Consider the following 19,309-nt stretch of genomic DNA (forward strand, 5'->3'; position numbering starts at 1 on the left):
TGGTGGCTTTGCCTCAGAAGCTCCATTCATATTGTCGATGATACCCAAAAGAGAATTTATGCTAATGAAACTTTATGTTATTGAATTTATGCTATTGAAAGCTGCTGACAGTCTCCCAAAGTGATCTCAAACTGTGGTTTGGGGGTTTGCACAAGACTAAATAGAACTGACTCAACAGCAGTCACGTTCTTTTGTCAGCTTACTATCAAGTAGTGACAGATAGAAAAATCGAGTGGTGTGGAGTTGATAACACAAATTGCATTGTTGTTCATAAATTGCCTCATATCAATGTATTATTTAAGGCTTAGTCATGGCTGGATTCAACCTCTGGCTATTATTGTGCCTGTTCACCGCACCCAACCACTCCTACTGCCAGTTTTGTTGATCTTGCTGATTTTTAATTTTCAGAATTGAGAAGGATATAGGGATGCCAGTCTGGCTATACTGTTCATTTTGATATAATTTTAGTAAGTTAGAGAAAAAATAATCAAGTAGAGGAGGGGAAGTGGCTAGAATTAGAAAAAACAAATCTGATGTTCAACCAGAAATTCACAGGAGGCGGAGGATAGGGTTGTATGCAAATTCTACATTGTACATCCCAACAAAACTAGCCAACATTCTTGGCAAGAAATCTGTGAGTTGTATGTCAGCATGGGTGGATTCTGTAGTAAAATCTCAAGAGAATGCTATTGGGTATCTGTACCTAAGAATACTAAGTAAACCTTCTGCTGTACACACATCACAACTGCTACTCAGGAAATCCTGCCACCATCCAGGACTTGTGTATGAGCCAGTGATCTTACTACCTCAATAAGATCTTACTACCTCAACCAAACTGCCTTTTGCTCACAGAGTAAAAATTCCCCAATCCAGGAGTCTTTGAAAGTGCTTGGGATTTTGTAGCTAACAAGTACTGGTTATGGGAACAATTAAATGTAATCTTTATTCGTGAGTTGGTCTCTTAACTGAGAGTGGTGGCTATGATGGCTTATGTCAGAAGTCTGGAGAAGGCATGCATTAGTCCAAAACCACAGAAACCATGGGACAAAGATGCCTGGGAGATCCCTCGGGACTCAATTAAATTAGTCAAAAAGCTTGGAGCAGGTCAATTTGGAGAAGTTTGGATGGGTAAGATGCTTGTTTGGTTGAAATGCTGCTCAGATGCTTCATTTCTTGTAAAATAATTCTGACTTGAATGGTCACACCTGATTCCTAAACCTGTTTTTGTGTGTCCACATGCATATCAAACCTGCCTGTTTTTAGGAGGTTTGCCAAGAAGTTGTAATGATCCACAGGGTTTGTTCTGGGCTCTCACAGAACCCGGTCCACATTCCAGGAGACGTGATTCCAGTATATTGGAGCGGAAAGATATGTATTTTAAAAGATATTTGGATGCTTGCAGATCAGGTGATCCATATGAACTATTTTATGAACTTTTTTGTCAAGCAATTGGAGTAGGGCTGTGACTTAGTGGTAGAACATCTGCTTTTGTATGCGCAAGGTTCCAGGTTCATGTCCAATGTATGTCCAATATAGGGTCAAATAGGTCATGGGAAAGACCTCTTCCCAAGGCTGGGAGAGCTGCTGTCAATCATGGTAGACACAACACTGACTTTGCAAGACAAATGATCTGACTCTCTATAATTTCTGTTCTGCCCAAATAGGGTCCCCAACATCAAACATTAAAATAAACATAAAAACATGAAAATATTTCAAAATTTAAAAACATCTAAAATCAAGTATATGTCAACATCCCAACAAATACATTAATCATTATTATAACCTTAAAACTAAGGGAAGTCGGGGGGAGAACAGTTACTGAGAGCATGCCAAACAAAACTTAAAAATCTTTACCCACTGACAAAAGACAGCAATAGACAGATGAATCTCCCAGGAACAGGAGTTCCAGAGTTTTGATTAAAGCATTGTAAACTATTACAATTCACCTCAGTTCAGGTGTCACATCCAGTTAGTCAAACCGCATGAATCTGGTCACAAACTAGAAGTGGGTCTTTAGAAAGCAGTTTTTAACTATGTCTGCCTTATTTCTTTAAACACCAAAAGGGGGAAAAGAAGAACTCAACCAAAACAATGCAGAAAACCACAAACTATAAACTCTATACCAAAATAAATGTATTTGTTATATTGTGTACAAAATGAAGTTAGTTAAAAACACAAGACCTGAGTTTTTGGCTATATCCTAAACTCTGTTGATAATACAATAATGTCAGTAACCAACAATGGACCGCACAAATTTCAGCTTATTTAGCCTTATAAAAATAACACATACAGAAATGGACTTTATAGGTATTGTATGAAATGAAAAACATAAAAAAGGAGAAGAAAACAAAAAACACCTAGAAAAAATCCAGTTATCTTACAATATGGGTTTTATTTATTAGGTGTTCTCTCTTTGTGAGACTGGGAAGGAAGGAACTGGAAAAGATCCTTCTGTAAGGGTGTATTATTGGTGACCAAGACAAGTTAATTCATGCTGTAGTATTCCCCGTTACTATGTATGGCTTTAAATGTTGGACATTGAAGACAGCTGAAAGGAAGAAAGTTGATTCATTTGAAACATGGTATTGGAGGACAATTTTATAAATACCAGATTGCTGTAAAGATAAATTGATTGGATCCAGATAAAATCAAACCTAAACTATCCCTAGAAGCTAAATGACTAAACTGAGGCTATTGTACTTTGTTCACATTTGTTCACATTATAAGAAGATAGGACACATGAAGCACTCATGGAGTTCTTTTCTGCCAGTCTTAGTTGTAGCAATTTCATCTGTTGAAAAGAAAATACATCCTCTTTTGTTTGACCATTATTGTTAAAACATGGTTCTTGGTCATCATAGCATTTGCTATTTAATAAGCCCATATGAGAACTAGTTTGGACACTGAGCTAATATGTAGAGATTAGTGAAGCGCTGTCATCTGTAGCAGAAAGAACTAATTTCAGGAAGTTCTGTGCCTGCTTATATGCATACAAAACTGAAGAGAGGTACTTTTGATTCAAGATGTTTCCTTTTGTTTATGTGAGCCTTTTGACATTTATATTTGGCTTAGCTTAGGTGGCTCTCTTTGGGTTATTGTTACGTTATGGGTAAAATTACTGGACTGTAAACCAAACTACATTTTTCCTCTCCAGACTTCAGTATGAAAAGCTGGTGGGAAACATTTCAATTGCAAACATCTTGGAACACAGTATGATTCTGTGGCATTCCAATTGCCTTTGTTTTCCTGGAAGGCCTGTAGCCTCATTAGTTCCTAAGGATTATATTTTCTTAATATTTGATTTTTTGAATGATTTTATCATGGCAGAGAAATAAAGCAGATAAAGAAACACTGTGGAGTGTTGACTCACTAAATCCGCCTCATGATCTGATAAGAATCTGATGTTGTTGAATTTTAGAAAAGTGATAGTCTGTCTCAGCTAAAACAATAACCATCTTGTAGCTTCTTAAATGTCAACAAGTGTATAGTACATGGGCTTTCACAGACAAGAGCCTATTTCATCAGAAGTGACCACTGAAGAGGTTTGTGAATATGCACACCAGACAACCAGTTCTGTGAGAAGAAATTTTTGCAAAAGAAGATAAAAAAATGTGAACATTGAAAAATAGGGAACCTCTGTCAATTTTGTCCCTGAGGCAACATTGTCATAAATAATATTAGTCAATAGTTCAGCTGTTTGTTACTTGCTATTTTGGTACTGTGCTCTCTGATATCAGGAGAGCTTCTGCTGTCCCTATACAGTCCCTAAGATTTGCTCCTGGAAACCTATTTCCAAGTTTGTATCTTTAAATGAAATGATGCTTCATTCTTGCACAATTGCATGCCCCCACACCAATGACCAGTTTGAGGAGACAGCTTTGTATAGACAAGCTGGGTTCTAAAATGGTAGAAAATCTTAATAAGAAAGCTTAAAGAAAGCTTAGTTACAAAACTGTTAAAGCCAATACCTTAAAGTATATCATAAGTATAGGGCAAACTTTTGCCCAGTTCTGAACTTACAAGCCTTGTTATCAGCATATTAACATGGGAATAAGCTATCTATGCTGCAAGATGAAATAATGTTCTCTCTAATTCAACTGTTCTCCTCCTTTTTTTGATTCCCAAAAGACATTTGTTATCTAGATCACACACAGACTTTGGAATTCTCCACTCCCCTAGATCCACAATGCAGAACATTATCTGATTCCCCTATAGAATGTAATAAGCAGATAGCAGGTGGTTGTGAAAAACAAATACTGCTGCAAGGCTAAAGTGAACCAAATACTGTGATGACAAGGAAAGGTGTTCCCTCCTCCCTCCCTCACTTTCAGGTGACTGAAGTGACAATTAGTCAAAGCCTGCATAAGAACAATAGCAGCCTGTTAAGAGAAGCTTCACTTTCCTCAGAATGTAATTCTCTCATATATCCTCTCTGCATTTCTCAGGTTCAGCTGCCTGTAGAATTTGAGATATATGTGTTTACAAACACATTGTGGCACATGTGTTTACAAACACATAGCACCCATTACCATGTCTTTTCAAGTTTCTACATTCTCTTCTTCTCAATCCTCTCAAAAATACAAGTAGCAACTTTCTCTGCCTCATAAAGAGTGACTCAACTTGTTCTATTCCAGAGGATACAAGAAGGTTGGCAGATTTTATTTACAAATATTCATTCATTCATTCCACTTATAAAGTCCACTCTCCTGAAGGACTCAGGGTGGCTTTTAATAGGATCCACAACAAAACATAATAAAAACAGTACAAAATCACAAATATAAATGTAAAAATAAATATAAATACTAAAACCAGTATAAAACCAGATATACTACCTAAGTGTTATAGTTCTGTTTAATAATCAGTTAATGGGTTGATTGCAAAGTTGTATTCTATCTATTCAGATATATATTTTTTTAAAATACAGTATATTATTCTGGACCTTTGATGTGTGCAGGAATTAATATAAAATCAGTCTATTATAGACTTAAAGGCAAACAGTGATGCATTTGGATTAAGAAAGGTACTTCATAGGACTATGATTAACAGCTTATTTTGCTTGGTTTTCATTCTAGGTTATTACAATAATAATACCAAAGTTGCAGTTAAAACTCTGAAGCCTGGTACTATGTCTGTGCAAGCTTTCATGGAAGAAGCCAATCTTATGAAATCACTTCAGCATGACAAGCTGGTTCGACTGTATGCAGTAGTCACCAAAGAAGAACCTATTTATATAATAACAGAATACATGGCAAAAGGTAGGAATTACTGATTTCAGTAACAAGAAAATACTATGTTTATGTGTATGATTGGAAGAACAATTTGTTACGCATAGAAGTGGCTAAGGATATTTTTTACAGTACAGTTTTGTGTCTTGGACAATATTACTTCATGTAAGCAGTATAACAGAGAACTGCCAATGAATAAACAGCTGGTCATTTCAGAAGTTAAAGGCATGTACTAAGATTTTGACTCACATCTAAGTTCTTATTCAAGCTAATGTCTTGTGAGTTTTGTATCTTTATATGTTGAGGGCATAGGCAGGAAGTGGTTATCTCAGATATCTACTGGTTTCTGTATTTGTGCAAAGCTGCATTAGCAGGAGATGAATTACACTATACATATTGTAAGGATTGCTTATACCACATTAAATATTATATGTTGACTAGGAATATATGCATTTTACAGATAATATGTATAATCAAATTTCAGAAATTTTTCTTTATGTGTAAAATGAAAATGATTGGGTAACTTTGGGCCAGTCACACATATTCAGCCTCAATGCTGCAAGTATTTGGATGGCTCACCTCCAAGGAATAGAATACTACAAGTATAATGTGGAGCCATGCAATGGCAAACTACCTCTGAACATCTACCTTGAAGACCCTATGGGTCACCATAAGCTGTGACTTGATGGCACTAACACACACACACAGGTTACTTTGAATGTGAATTTATCTTTGTGAAGATTCCAACTACAGGAGTCAACTGGCTACTTCATCAGCAGTTACATTTCTTTGACTCATTAAAAGCAACTGTTATTGGGTTCTCATTAGTTTGCAGCATGTTTTTAAAAAGCTGCTCTTTAAAAAGTTGTCTATGAGTATAAGGCTACACTTTTGGATCCTTCATATTAAAAAAATGGATTCAGCTTGGTATAGTGGGTAAGAGCAGGTGGATTCAAATCTGGAAAACTGGGTTTGATTCCCCACTCCTCCACCTGAGTGGCTGAGGCTTATCTGGTGAACTAGATGCCTTTCTGCACTCCTACATTCCTTGGGCTAGTTTTTACTTCTGTCCTGTTTTTAAATTGCTTTGAACTTTTATTCACACAGGTAGCTTGTTGGATTTTCTGAAGAGTGCAGAGGGTGGGAAATTACTGCTTCCAAAGCTTATTGATTTCTCAGCTCAGGTAAACAAAGTATTAATATACTATAATATGATCTGATAAATATATAAGTACTAGCAGGGCACCCGTGCTTCACTATGCATACTTCATCACAGGCTCTCTATGAATTTCGGGGTGACATTAAACATACTTCTTTGTGAACTTTGGGGTGTCATGCAGCATATTTCCTCACAGCCAGTCTGTGGACTGATGGGTTTGTTTTCGTATATTTTGCAACAGCTTCCTGTAGTTGTCTTTTTATATTGCAATGTGTTATTGCTCTCTTTCACCTCTCGGGCTCCAAAAGACGTCATTTGGAAGCAGCCGTTGTATTTTCGGGATGCAGAAAGGAAGTGTTCTGTCATTGGGTGCTGATGAGTGAGAAGGCTGTGAAGAGGTTCAGGGTCGGGTTGAAGGGCAGGGAGCTGGACTGTACCGCCACTGCAGCACATTCCTGGGGACTCATCCCGCCACTTCAGAGCACAACACCAAGCACAGAGTGATCAGAGGCCGAGAGCAGTAAACTTGTCTCCACAGTAATAAATCTGATGTCCATATGCAAAACCCGACAAATGTTTAGTAATCCAAGGTGATAGTGTGGTTTGTAATGTATGTTGTTAGTATTTGGCTGTAGTGGTGTTGGGTAGAGGAGTACTTTTTCACAGCCTGTCTGTTAATGTTGGGGTGACATGCAGCATATTTCCTCACAGCCTGTCTGGACTGATGGGTTTGTTTTCGCATATTTTGCAGCAGCTTCCTGTAGTTGTCTTTTTATAATGCAGTGTGTAAAGCGCTTTCTGTGTTTAATTCCTCTTCTCCCTGTAGCGGTTTCAGCAGAAGGGATAGGTTCACATGCATTGTGATTTGCGTTGTGGTCACAATACATGGAGGAAGCTTAGCGTATCCAAGTGAAGAAGAGATACTTTGGCCTCACCTGGACCTCCCTTTCACAGCTGCCTGGAGGTCAGGTGTATTGAGACATGCTTTGATGTACAGTTTCCATATTTATTATTTAGATACCAAGTTGTCATTTAAATAGATTTTCAATAAAAGAATTTTAATATATGACCATTAAAAGTTGTTTCTTGTTTAGTGGGGCAGATTAATCATAACATTTATCCTGATGGTTTAGGTTGTTGCTCCTAACCATGGCTAAATTGTGTCAGAATAAGTTTGATTTTTATTTTCTTCAAAACCACCTCAAAACTGGTTTAGTCACAACCAGCCAGAGCTGGCAGGGGGCAGAATAAATAGCAAGGAAAGCCGTAATCATCTGCCTCAGCAATATAGCAAGCAATTTTTTTACTACACTTGGCAGATCACTACTGGTGGTAGAAAATAGTAACATGACACACCTAGGATGTACTATAAATAGTTTCCCCAGTACAGTGGTGGATAGTGTTTGGGTTTAGACCCTAGAATGCAGAAAAGAGTATATTTTGAAATTCTAAGGGCATATATGTAAGTATAGCTTTATTGTGTAAACGTAAATTTAATTATGGAGGGATAATTTGTTGTACTCACAGCACTGTTACCTGTGTGTCACCATTTCCTGTAATGCTTGACTGAATTGTTATGAGGTCATGGAAATATTCATGTATTTCCTAACTGCAGGCTTGGACTGTACCGAGAGGACAAATTTTGTGTAAGGAAAGGAATAGCTGCATGCGACTGTTAAATAGAATGCAATGGTTGTGGTTTAGTGATTAAGGGGACAGGGTACAACTGCTGCACAGATGGATGGCCCAGCAAAAAGACTAATTCAAAGTGACTGATGTGGAGTCCTCTAAACTAGGATAAAAGTGTGGGGAAGGAAGAGTAGAAAATACTCCAGTTGAACTCAAAACTTTCTTTAGCTGTTGGGTACCCACAGCAAATCTGTAAGTGCTGTTGCCTGATTGCAAATAGCACCATTTTCCTTTGCAGGGTCTGGAACCTTTTATCTTTGTCAACCATAAGGAAGCATTGTCATGCAGACATGAAACTGGAGCAGGCTCACAGACTGCAAAGTTGTACAAATGCTGCTTTTGGGTGGGGGGAGCTGAACTGTGGTGTAAATTTTCAGGCTGTTGGGCAGTCCAATTAGCTGTTGAGCAGTCCAAACTCAAAACTCACAAAGTTGGATTTCTTTATCCAGATCCACCCTTGATTCAGTGTAGTGTGGGAAGCACCTTGTTTTTGGGTTCTCTTGTCAGTTTAGAGAAGGGCTCAGTGTAATTCCTATCTACCATTATCAAAGCAGGAACCAAGAGGGTACAGAAGCCTTTTAGGAGTGGAGATGAACTCTATTACTGCAGAGGGACAGAAACAATGACATTAATGGTGGGGTAACATTTTGCAATCTGTCAGGTTTGCACAACTTTACTGTCAGTTTCATCTTCCCTATTATTGCAAAGGCCGTTCGTTCTTTCTAGAATAAGCAGCAGCTGGTTGGAACAAGCACACTATTCAGTTTTCACTTTAAAGGAAGCACAGTGAAAAGAGAAACAATGAGTGTGGACAATGCACACAAAGCTTGGGTTTGGTTTCTTTCAGATTCTGTTGAAACAATATTTGCTGCCCCTCACAATGGTATAAAGAATCCACAGCAAATATCCTTTGAACAAGCCCTTAATTTCCTAACATAAAAACTAACCTTAATTTGACCTAACACTGTAAACAAAGTAACAAAATCTTCTGTTTCATATTATCTTACTGTACCTTTGTTTATATAAGACTACAAATTCTTCTATTTTTATGAAAATATTGGAGTGTGCTAGTTTCCAATATTACAATGGCACAACTTGTTTATCTGTTGTTAAGATCCAGATGTAGATGCTTGTCCTATATTTGTAAACATTTCTCTTCTTGACTTATCCTTACTATCCCATGTCAACAATATAGGGATGCTTAAGCACTTGCTGGTTTGGCTCATAACCTGTTCACTGCTGTAAATGTTTGGGCAATTGGGTAAACTTAGACCTGCAAAGCAGGGGCGTAACGAGGCAGCCCTGGGCAAACTGTAGCCCTGGGCAAAACCTGAGTTGGATGCCCCCCCCCCCCCATGGACGGCCACTCCACCACGTAAATTTCAATTCTTTGTACCAGGACATTGACCATGCTCTTGTGAGTGCATGTTTAGACATATCAGCACCAATATTTCAGCATATCATCAGGAGACTGTCCTTATGCTACTCCCCAGGTTTGCTGAGGTTTTGTTCAAGGAGTCCAAAGTTCTGGACTCCCAAAGGGGGTGCCCCATCCCCCATTGTTTCCAATGGGAGCTAATAGGAGATGGGGTTTAACCAGTTTGAGGGTCCATAATCTTGGCCTCCCTGAACTCAAACTGCACCAAACCTGGCGCGTGCCATCATCTCCAGATGATACCCTGTACCCTTGGTGCCGCATACATCCAAAAACGCACCCCCTGCAAGGAACATCCCAGAAAATCCGCCTAAGAATTCCAGTCCTGCATTGAGTTTTCTGAATTACTGTCAATGGGTTAGTGCAGGCTGTGGGGTGCACATTTCTGAAGGCACAGTCTCAAACTTTTGTGGGTCTCAGACCAGTGACTGTCCCCTAATGATCCCCCCCAAGTTTGGTGCAATTTGGTTCAGGGGGGGCAAAGTTATGGACCCTCAAAATTGTAGTCCCCATCTCCTATTAGCTCCCATTGGAAACAATGGGGGATAGGGGCACCCCCTTTGGGAGTTCATAACTTTGAACTCCCTGAAGCAAACCTCACCAAACTTGTGGGGTAGTATAAGGACAGTCTCCTGATGATACGCTGAAATTTTGGTGCTGCTAGTCTAAAACCTGCGCCCCCTGCAGGCCAAAAATGGAAAACCACTAAAATACCCAAAAACGAACCCAGCATTTTGATGCGCCCCACAAGGTGATGCCCTGGGCAGCTGCCCACCTTGCCCAATGGGCATTACGCCAGTGCTGCAAAGTTAGAGATCTGAAGCCTCTGATCTCTGACTTTGCTTTGCCTTTTCCCAGAATAATTTTTTCGAGGGGTGGGCATCAAAAACCAGATCCTACTTCACCTCCTTTGCTAAATTTATGCTTAGTAACTTATTCCACCTAATTCACCAATTCTCTAAAAAAAAAATCGCTATGCTGTCGGTGTCCCTGCAACTCTGATAGGCAGCAAAACTTCCAGGGCTGATCCCCCAATCAACTGAGAGTTGGCTTTCGATTCCTCTTCCTTTTTCCTAGCAACACAGGGACCTAGGTAATTTGCCCAAGAGGCAGATTGGAAGCTAGTTTGTAACTGATCCCCCAGTCAGCTGGAAGTTAGCTTCTAAATAATCCTGTTTAGCTGTACACATTGTTTTGCCCAAGCTGAACAAAATGTGCATTCAGCTCATGATATAATTGTGAGTATCAAGCCTGGTATGTTCAGCTGCTTATCCAGTTCACTGCCAAATCTTCAGCGTCTATAATCATATCCACAAGTAAAGACATTTTGGGAAAACCATATCTACACACTTTACTGGTATTGTAACCCAGTAGTGTGTTCTCACAGAGGAGGACATTAGAACAAGCAAATGCATTTTGACTCATGGGATACAACATTTATTAGGATGTCGTTAAACTTCTTAGAGAAGGGAAATAGGCAAAATAAAGTATACTATCATACTTTCCATCCAAAGTCCTCTTAATTCCACAGATGTTAAAATAATCTCAGCAAACTGGGACGTGTTTATTTAAGTCCTTAGAGTGGCACTGAGGAAAAATGTGTCCACTATACACTGAGCACAGTTTGAAGGGGTCAGTTTTGAATTAAAAACAACCGAGTTTGCTACTGTCCTACTGGAGTTTCACTGCTTGTTCCAGACACTCATTAGTAACCGGGGGGGAGGGGGGGTTGTGCTTTTTTTTCTATCTAAAAAGAAAGTTATTTTCCCCTTAATTCAGAATGTATAGAAATTAACATAGGACGAGTTTGTGTTGGCCTTATTTGAATTTGTTGCACGGAATGTTATGGTGAATGAATTTTTTTGCAATTGTGTCCGAAAAAAAATAGCCAAGCTGTAAATATGGAAGGTGCTTTCCTTTTAGCAGGATATCCACAAAGCTTTTGTAAAATGAAAACTTATGGGGAGTATAAAAATGTGTACTTGTCCCTTTTATTCAAGTACACATTTTTCCTGCCTTATTTCATCAGTTTAAAATATTTGAGTAAAAACTGTATGTTAATTTAGGTTTTCACTTTTGCCATTTCTCCAGTGGTATTAAAAATATTTAGTTTTAGTTATGGTTCATAAACAACTGGACTATAACAAAACACTTTAACTAAGAGCGTTGGCAATGAATAGCATACAGTTATGTAATTTTTAAAGGCTCCTGCCTGCCATGTTCATGGCAGGGTTGCCTTTGAAGTTTTTGATGTAACTGTTGCAATGGAAGCTGAAAAGACCAGCCACTTTTGGGATTAAGAAATGGCTTGACTCCTTGGCCATCTGAATTGATGTGATAAAGGTTTTAAAACCTTGTATGAACTTCCTGGGATTGTGTCTTAGGGTATACCCTCTTTCACAAGATATTTGACTGCACAATTGCAATAGAATTCACTGAAAAACAGCTACTAGAGAAGCTTGAGTACATGAAACTGTGTGAAGTCCAATAGCTGGAGCAAGAAACTCTGTGTGTTTGTGTGTGTTACGTTTGTATTGCATATGTAACACACAGGGCAGGAAACTACACAGTAGTTTCTGTAAGAAGTTAGAGACTTTGTGTATATCTTCTGTCTGTGGAGGTTCTATGTGTGAAGCCCATGCAACAGGTAGAGTTTGGGACAGGCCCAGAGCACACTGTAACAAATCACACAGATTCATTAATTTAAAAGTGACCAACTGTAACAACAAGGGACATTACTCTACAAGACTGCTATTATTCTTTGGCAGAGACCTTAGCCTCAGCACTCAGTGTTCTACAACCTACATGGTCAAATTGCCCAGCCACATCCCAAGGTGAATTTTTTAGCTTTTGAAAGGCAAATATTATGAGTTAATAGCAAACACTGTTCAACATTAGCAAGAGACGGGGACTCTCCATTTGTTTCAAGGATTATACACAGATGTTTGAATTAGACTTCATGCAATGTTTCTCTTTTTTTAAAAAAAAGTATTCAGTCTTGTGATACTGTGGTGGGAAGTGCTGTCAACTTTTTTTCCATTGCCTGGCACCCTAAAAGAGGAACAAGGAGAATGTGCAGTTTCGTTTTGTGAATAGTGATATGCATGTCAAATACAGGACTGCTACTTAAGGGGTGTTTAAAAGGGTTTCCAAGGTTGCTGTGTTTACTTGTAGAATGTACTTCTAATGTTGTCTATATGACAAACATTGAATTTAATTAGATCAGTCCCATTGATTTGTGTGAAAGTATTTTAATCTAGTTAGTAATCTTGATTACACTGCATGTTGCCTAACTTCCTGAATGAGCGTAAAGCAAAACTAGGAACTGAATTAAAAAGTTTTTGCTGAATGTCCCTTTGATGAACAGCCATCAGCACTTCCAGCCTTTATTCATTCCACTGAACTTTGTAAAACAAGGGGCAATACATTTGTAAAATAATCCAGTAGCTTTGTATCTGTTTCTTTGTTATGATACTGAGTGGCAGTAATCAACAAATTCCAAAGTACAAAGTTGGCATGGGAGGGGGGGGATGGAGAAGAGCGGGAACCTGGGCTTAATTGTTTTGAAGGGAAGATTCTGACACCACCTTAGTTTCAGAAGGCATTTAAATATATACATAACTATATTTTAAATATTAAATATATATTGACTGAGTCATTGGTGAATAGTTCTTAATATGGTGATTAAGAATTCACAAGATTTACTCACGGTAACACATATCAGGTCCCTTCCTGGAAAACCATTGGTGGGATGGGAGGGAAGGAGAGAAGACAGAGCCCCCCAATAGGAGAAGCATGGCAATTCATGCTTCAAAAATTATGTACTTTTTAAAAAGACTGCTGTAGTCCATAATTATTTCTCCTATTTCTAATTTTTTTAAAAGATTAATAATTGTGTAAATGATTGAAAAGGTAAAATGTCCAGTATATGGGAAAATGTCTAAGTTATTTTCAACTTGTTAGATTTGAATCTTAGATATAGTTAGTGGTACTTTCATTTCAATCTTTGCACTATCGTTTTCTCTTGGTACAGATTGCAGAGGGGATGGCATATATAGAAAGGAAGAACTATATTCACCGGGATCTGAGAGCAGCTAATGTTCTAGTTTCAGAATCACTGATGTGCAAAATTGCTGATTTTGGACTAGCCAGAGTAATTGAAGATAATGAATATACAGCCAGAGAAGGTAAGTATCATGTTATATTATAAAACAATTTTGTGAATGATTATTTCTTATAAAATAATCTGATATTTGAAATGCCATTGCTACATATGTATATAGACAATGGTAATACTACTATATAAAACCATATAGGCTGATTGCTCAGGGGACGTTTAACTTGGGACTCTTGCATGCACAGTGGGCTTGCTGAGGGCTCACCTCGCATTTTTATGTTTACACATGAGGAGGCAGCCCAGTGCCTGCTGCTCAGCTGCTTCCTGAAGTTTCAACTTTCTCCTTTTGCTACTCCTCTTAGCTCCACCGATCAACAGCCTTAAAGGCATGGATCTCACTGATATTCTCTTCCCCTCCCATCCCCTATACCAGGGGTAGGGAACCTGCGACTCTCCAGATGTTCAGGAACTACAATTCCCATCAGCCTCTGTCAGCATGGCCAATTGGCCATGCTGGTAGGGGCTGATGGGGAATCAGAATCCTGAACATCTCGAGAGCCACAGGTTCCCAAATTCCTCGCCCTATAATACAGACACTCTGAGTTCACTTATATCTCCTTTCTGTTCCTGGCAAAGAAATTTTTGTTTTTAAAAAAGAAACTTGTCCTTCTAGTCATCAGGGAGGGCAGAAGCAGAGTGGGGAGGTGGGGTGGTACTAGAAAGAGACCCTGTGTGATGTAGATGTATTGATCCAAGCATTTAGAGAAGTAGAAAGGAGTCAGCAACAGGGAGAAGGGAAAGGGGGAAACATACAAGAGGAAGTACGGGGGTGGGGGAGGAGAGCCAAGGTGGCTGGCTATGGGCGGCTGGAAGAAGTCTGAGACAAATCTGTGCCCACTGGCAAATCTGCCCACTCTGGCTGCAAAGCACAATTAAATTCAAGTGGTCTCACTTGCTGCATGGAAGCAGGGCTTGAGGAAATACATCTGTAAAAGAAATCTTGCGACAACACACAGTCAGGCAGCAGATGCCTTGTATGTAATTGGCCATAAAGTGGTGTCTTGCCTTGTCCCACATCTTCAAATAAAGGTTTGCAAATCACAATCTGCACTTTAATCAACTAACACAACCGGAACATGAAGACTGTTCTTTCCTTACCTGGTTAAAGGAAGTATCGTCATGTTTCCAGAGAATTTTAATTAAAAATAATTTTACATTGCATATAGTTACCCACTTGTGTTTAGCCAAGTGCCCCTCTCCAAATCTCTAGGTGTTGTGTATTGGGTCCTCTTTTTTCTTTGAAGCCATCAGGGTATCCTACCACTGCATCTCTTTTTTGGAGAAGATATTGTCTCTTGGTTATGTTGGCAACTTCTTGAAGTTTTCTAACGGAAACATTGACATCTTGGGTAATGCACTTGCACAATGCCTTCGGAAGGCTGACGCAGTTCTGCACATTTCTATGAGGAGGTATAGCAGTTCAGACATACCTAGAGTGGAAATGCTTGAATCTTTCAGACCAGTGTTTCCCTGCACTGTCTGCAGAAGAAGACAAGATTGATCTGGCCTATCCTCAGATATCCTACTTTGCTTCAGTAAGGAGTGCATGCAGTGGAAAGGCAACTCAAGTAACCCTAACCTTAATGCAGGATATTACTCTCCCTTAATGAGAGAGCAATTTTTATTAAAACTGTTCAGCTCTTACATGCATTTCAGTTATTAAAAACAGGACCTTCAACTTTTAAGTGACACTGAAATTCTTAACTCTCAAATGATTTTTCTGCAGAGGCAACAGGGTAAAATGTGTAGCAAAGAGTGTTTTACACTAAGCAGTAAGAAACACTGAATGGAAAAGTATCTAACAAAACAGGCTTTAAAGCTCATCTAGTGTGAATGTTACTTTGGGACAATATTCTTTTTGAGGAATATGTATATTGTTCATTAGGATCACAGCCATAATGTATTAGGAATATTTGAATATTTACTGTGTTAAGTGGTATAGCTTTTTGTATTGTACTGACATACTGTAGCAGCCATACATGTATCTTCACTGTTAGCTCAGGGGCACTTAGCCAAAAATTGCCTTTCCTAACAGTTCAGGGTTGAGTAAAGAAGCATGCCTATTTGGAAGAAACAGGTCTCATAATGCTTCTTAAAAGCTACTGTCCTCTGAATCCTTTCTAATTCCTTAGTCAGTTGTCTTTCTTAGTAATTTCAGATGCATTTTTACCCCTTCCATAGGTGCAAAATTCCCTATCAAATGGACAGCACCAGAAGCCATTAACTATGGTTCATTTACTATTAAGTCTGATGTGTGGTCATTTGGAGTTCTTCTATATGAAATCATTACATTTGGAAAAATTCCTTATCCAGGTTTGTACCTTTTAATTTAGCTCTCTTTTTTTTTACCATAGTATTTTCCAACTGAAACGTATTCAAGGCTTACAACCTGTTATGAAAGAGTTCAGAAGTGCATAGCAATAATTTCATATTCATAAGGCAGCTAGTTACTTTTATTTTTAATTCATCTTTCTTGCTGAGAAACAAGGTGAATGAAATAATTATAAAAAATAATGGAATAAAAAAGCTACTGCTTTACTCATTGATCAGCAACCTCAGACTGCATCCTTGACTTTAGAATGCATGAGCAATAGTCCTCAGCCAACTTGATAGCTATCTATTTGTAGTCATACTTTTTTAACGTGACCAGCCCTCTGTAGTGTTTACACAACAGAAAATAATTAATTTTGCATCAACAATGGCATCCTGTTAGATAGCATGCTTTGCTACAAAAGCAGGTGTGTTTGCTGACATAGAAAACTGAAACCAAGCAGTGAAGTTAGAGCTAAGTTTTACAAAATGGGGAATCAGTTGGAGATTCTTGGTTATGTTTTGGAGGGCGGTGGTGGTGGTGTGGGAGGGAAAGTTGAAGATACGAGTAGGTTTGTTGGTGGGTGTGAAGGAAAAAAGAAAGCAGGAGAAGGGGTTGGCAGGGAATGCAAAAAAGAAATAATGTCTTGGGAGGAGGCAAGAGATCCTCTCTCTGCAAGTGGGTCCCTCACTTGTTTGACCTGAATTGTCTCCATTGCCTTCTTTCCTTGACTTGCTTGAAAAATCCAGGAATGTTTAGACAATGTAAAACCCACTTGCTTTGATGTGGCCAGATCAGTCAGTTTAAAGGAGTTTTGTCTTTTATTGTTTTAGGAATGAGTAATTCTGATGTAATGGTAGCTCTTCAGAGAGGTTACCGTATGCCGCTTATTGAAAGCCTGGTCCAACCGAGTCCAGTGATATCAAGGAAACCTGTTGGAAAGATAAAGCAAATGTTATTCCAATATTTGATTATTTATAGAGCGGTTTCGTTTACTTCTACACAGCAAGTCATATGACAATACCAACAGCAGCCATAAGAAAAAGACTCTGTTTTCCCCCATAGACAATCTTGGGAAATGAAAATGAGGTTGAGGCAGTTACTTTGGATATACTGGAATACCATTATCATGAAACTAAAAGCTGCAGTTCAGCTGGATGAATATGTACAATGTAAATTATCATCATCCTGATTAAGGTTAAAGTCCACTATTAATGCTTCCTTTGCATTTTTACTTAAATAAACATCCAGATGATATGAGCTTTGACTCAGAAGACAAAAGGGAGTCACACCAATGCCAAACATGAGGAAGAAACAGCTGCAAAGATAATGAACAAATGCAAGTTCATGAAGGTAATCAAATGGCACAGCTATGCTCTGCATCATAAAAAGGGATAAATCTTCTGTGGCAGAGGAAACATCTGGATGTTCTGGTAGAACAGAAGCTTCAAGGGCTACAGTTGGAAGTAGAAGAGCAATAGTAGAAGTGACATGAGAAGGAAAATAGTGGCTACAATTTCTGTTGGAAATAAAGAACTGTGTGCTGTCTCTTAACTTCAGATTACAAGGGGGACTTGACTAGAGAATCAGAGAGATAGAGGGGTCAAGGCACTGGATATTCTTTACTGTTCTGACACTCTCTCTTTGATTTGTAGATTGCTACTCTCAGGGAAACTTCCTGTCTGCTTCTTCTCACACCTCTACTTACACGCACATTTTTCCATCTTGCAACCATGAGGCCGGCATGCAGATCCTGTATCTTTCCTCATCCTGATTGGTCAGACTAAATTGGGAAGCTATATTTGTGCTATCCTATCCAGAATTCTTACAATAAATGAAGTATACTAGTTTGAACAGAGAAAATGGCTTTGAGTAATTTTGTTCCTGGCTCTTAACAGAGATTGGACGGCTTTGCTGGGCATACTAAAGCCTTGCGCACTTGGGGAGCCAGAATCTGAATATGCCAACAACATCTTCTCCACTTCAGTTTGTTCATTTTAAAATCTCTACCCAATGTTTTATATAGCTGTAAAATAGCTTTATATAAGTTTCGTATAGGATTTGGTTCATTGGTCCATGATTTAAAGCATGGAAATACCTATGGTATCATTTCCCTTCCTGTCAATCCTAAATACCATACCATTTTAATATTCAAAGGTTCAATGCAAGAAAAAATTGAATTACATTTTGTAAGTATTATAAAACATTATATATGACATTTAAATACACTTGGGTAAAAGCAGATGGTTTCTACTGTTGGTAGAAAGGATTTTCATGAATCTTTTCTGCCAGAGACAATTTTAAAAATTACTTCCACCCCTTCCCCCCACTATTAAACATACCTAGTTTCAATTGGTTAACAGTACCAAGGAAGTTATTTTCACTGTACAACAGTTTTTAAGTTGTTGCTGTTCTTATTCTTAACTCGTTATATTTTGCCAAATATAGTATTACAAAAGGCAAAATTAAAATGAAACTTTCTTCTTTGGAAGTATAGCTTGCTGTTTGTACAGCCAAAGAGTCTGGATCAATTTGTACACACAGTCTTGGAACCTGTCTATAATCACCATGTGCAGAAGAAAACTTCCAAGTCTTCTCCTTACTACAGTCGCCTGATATTCTGCTCTTGGATAATTGCAGATTTCCCATCAACAGCATGAATGGGCAGTGTGTGTGTGTGTGTGTGTGTGTGGGGGGGTATTTATGATATTTGACAGGATGCAACCCACTATCTAGAATGGTAATGACTGCACTTGAAAACAATTAGAAATCTTCAGAAGTGCAAGTTTGGGACTGAAGTCAGAAACTGGATGAGAGTTAACTTTGGTAATCTTGTTAAGCTGTGCCTCTACTTTTTCCTCAGACTTTTCTCTCTTTATTATGTTAACAATTGGAAGACTATGGTACTAAGAAAATAATTATACACAAGCTGATTACTATAAAAAATCTGATTCTATTCAGTTGCACAAAAACTTTTTGTAAAAAAATACTGTTTTAGAATGAAGGAATCTTTTGGCAGAATGACAATCAGTATTCCAACCTGTAAATATTTACATGGCACTATAATTTTTAATAAATAACCGTTCTTGAAACTTTGAACTTACTAGGTTTCTTCATATGCTTTAAGTTGTTAACTGAACGATGTTACTAAACAGACATGGTTTTAAATTAATTTAGATTTCTGGGTTATTCTGGCTACTTTTTAATCTATAAAATCCTGGAAACTGTAGTTTTAAGACTAGAAATGCCAAAATCAGTTATTTTAATAAAATTGTTCAACTTGCATTTTAAGACTAATAAGGTAGTTGGTGAT

General features: G+C 38.3%; 1 protein-coding gene across 3 annotated transcripts in view; it reads left to right on the plus strand.

Annotated features, from left to right (window-relative positions):
* Positions 1 to 19,088, plus strand: part of LYN (LYN proto-oncogene, Src family tyrosine kinase) — a 45,588-nt gene extending 26,500 nt beyond the window's left edge. For all 3 annotated transcript variants that reach the window (XM_048508223.1, XM_048508225.1, XM_048508224.1), the window contains exons 8-12: positions 5,073 to 5,255; positions 6,333 to 6,409; positions 13,542 to 13,695; positions 15,867 to 15,998; positions 16,830 to 19,088. In XM_048508223.1, coding sequence (XP_048364180.1) covers positions 5,073 to 5,255; positions 6,333 to 6,409; positions 13,542 to 13,695; positions 15,867 to 15,998; positions 16,830 to 17,014 — 731 coding nt within the window. In that variant the 3' untranslated portion in view covers positions 17,015 to 19,088. The remainder of the gene's footprint in view (positions 1 to 5,072; positions 5,256 to 6,332; positions 6,410 to 13,541; positions 13,696 to 15,866; positions 15,999 to 16,829) is intronic.
* Positions 19,089 to 19,309: the final 221 nt, after the last annotated feature.

The sequence above is a fragment of the Sphaerodactylus townsendi genome, linkage group LG09, assembly GCF_021028975.2.
Source record: "Sphaerodactylus townsendi isolate TG3544 linkage group LG09, MPM_Stown_v2.3, whole genome shotgun sequence".
Classification (NCBI taxonomy): Eukaryota; Metazoa; Chordata; class Lepidosauria; order Squamata; family Sphaerodactylidae; genus Sphaerodactylus; species Sphaerodactylus townsendi.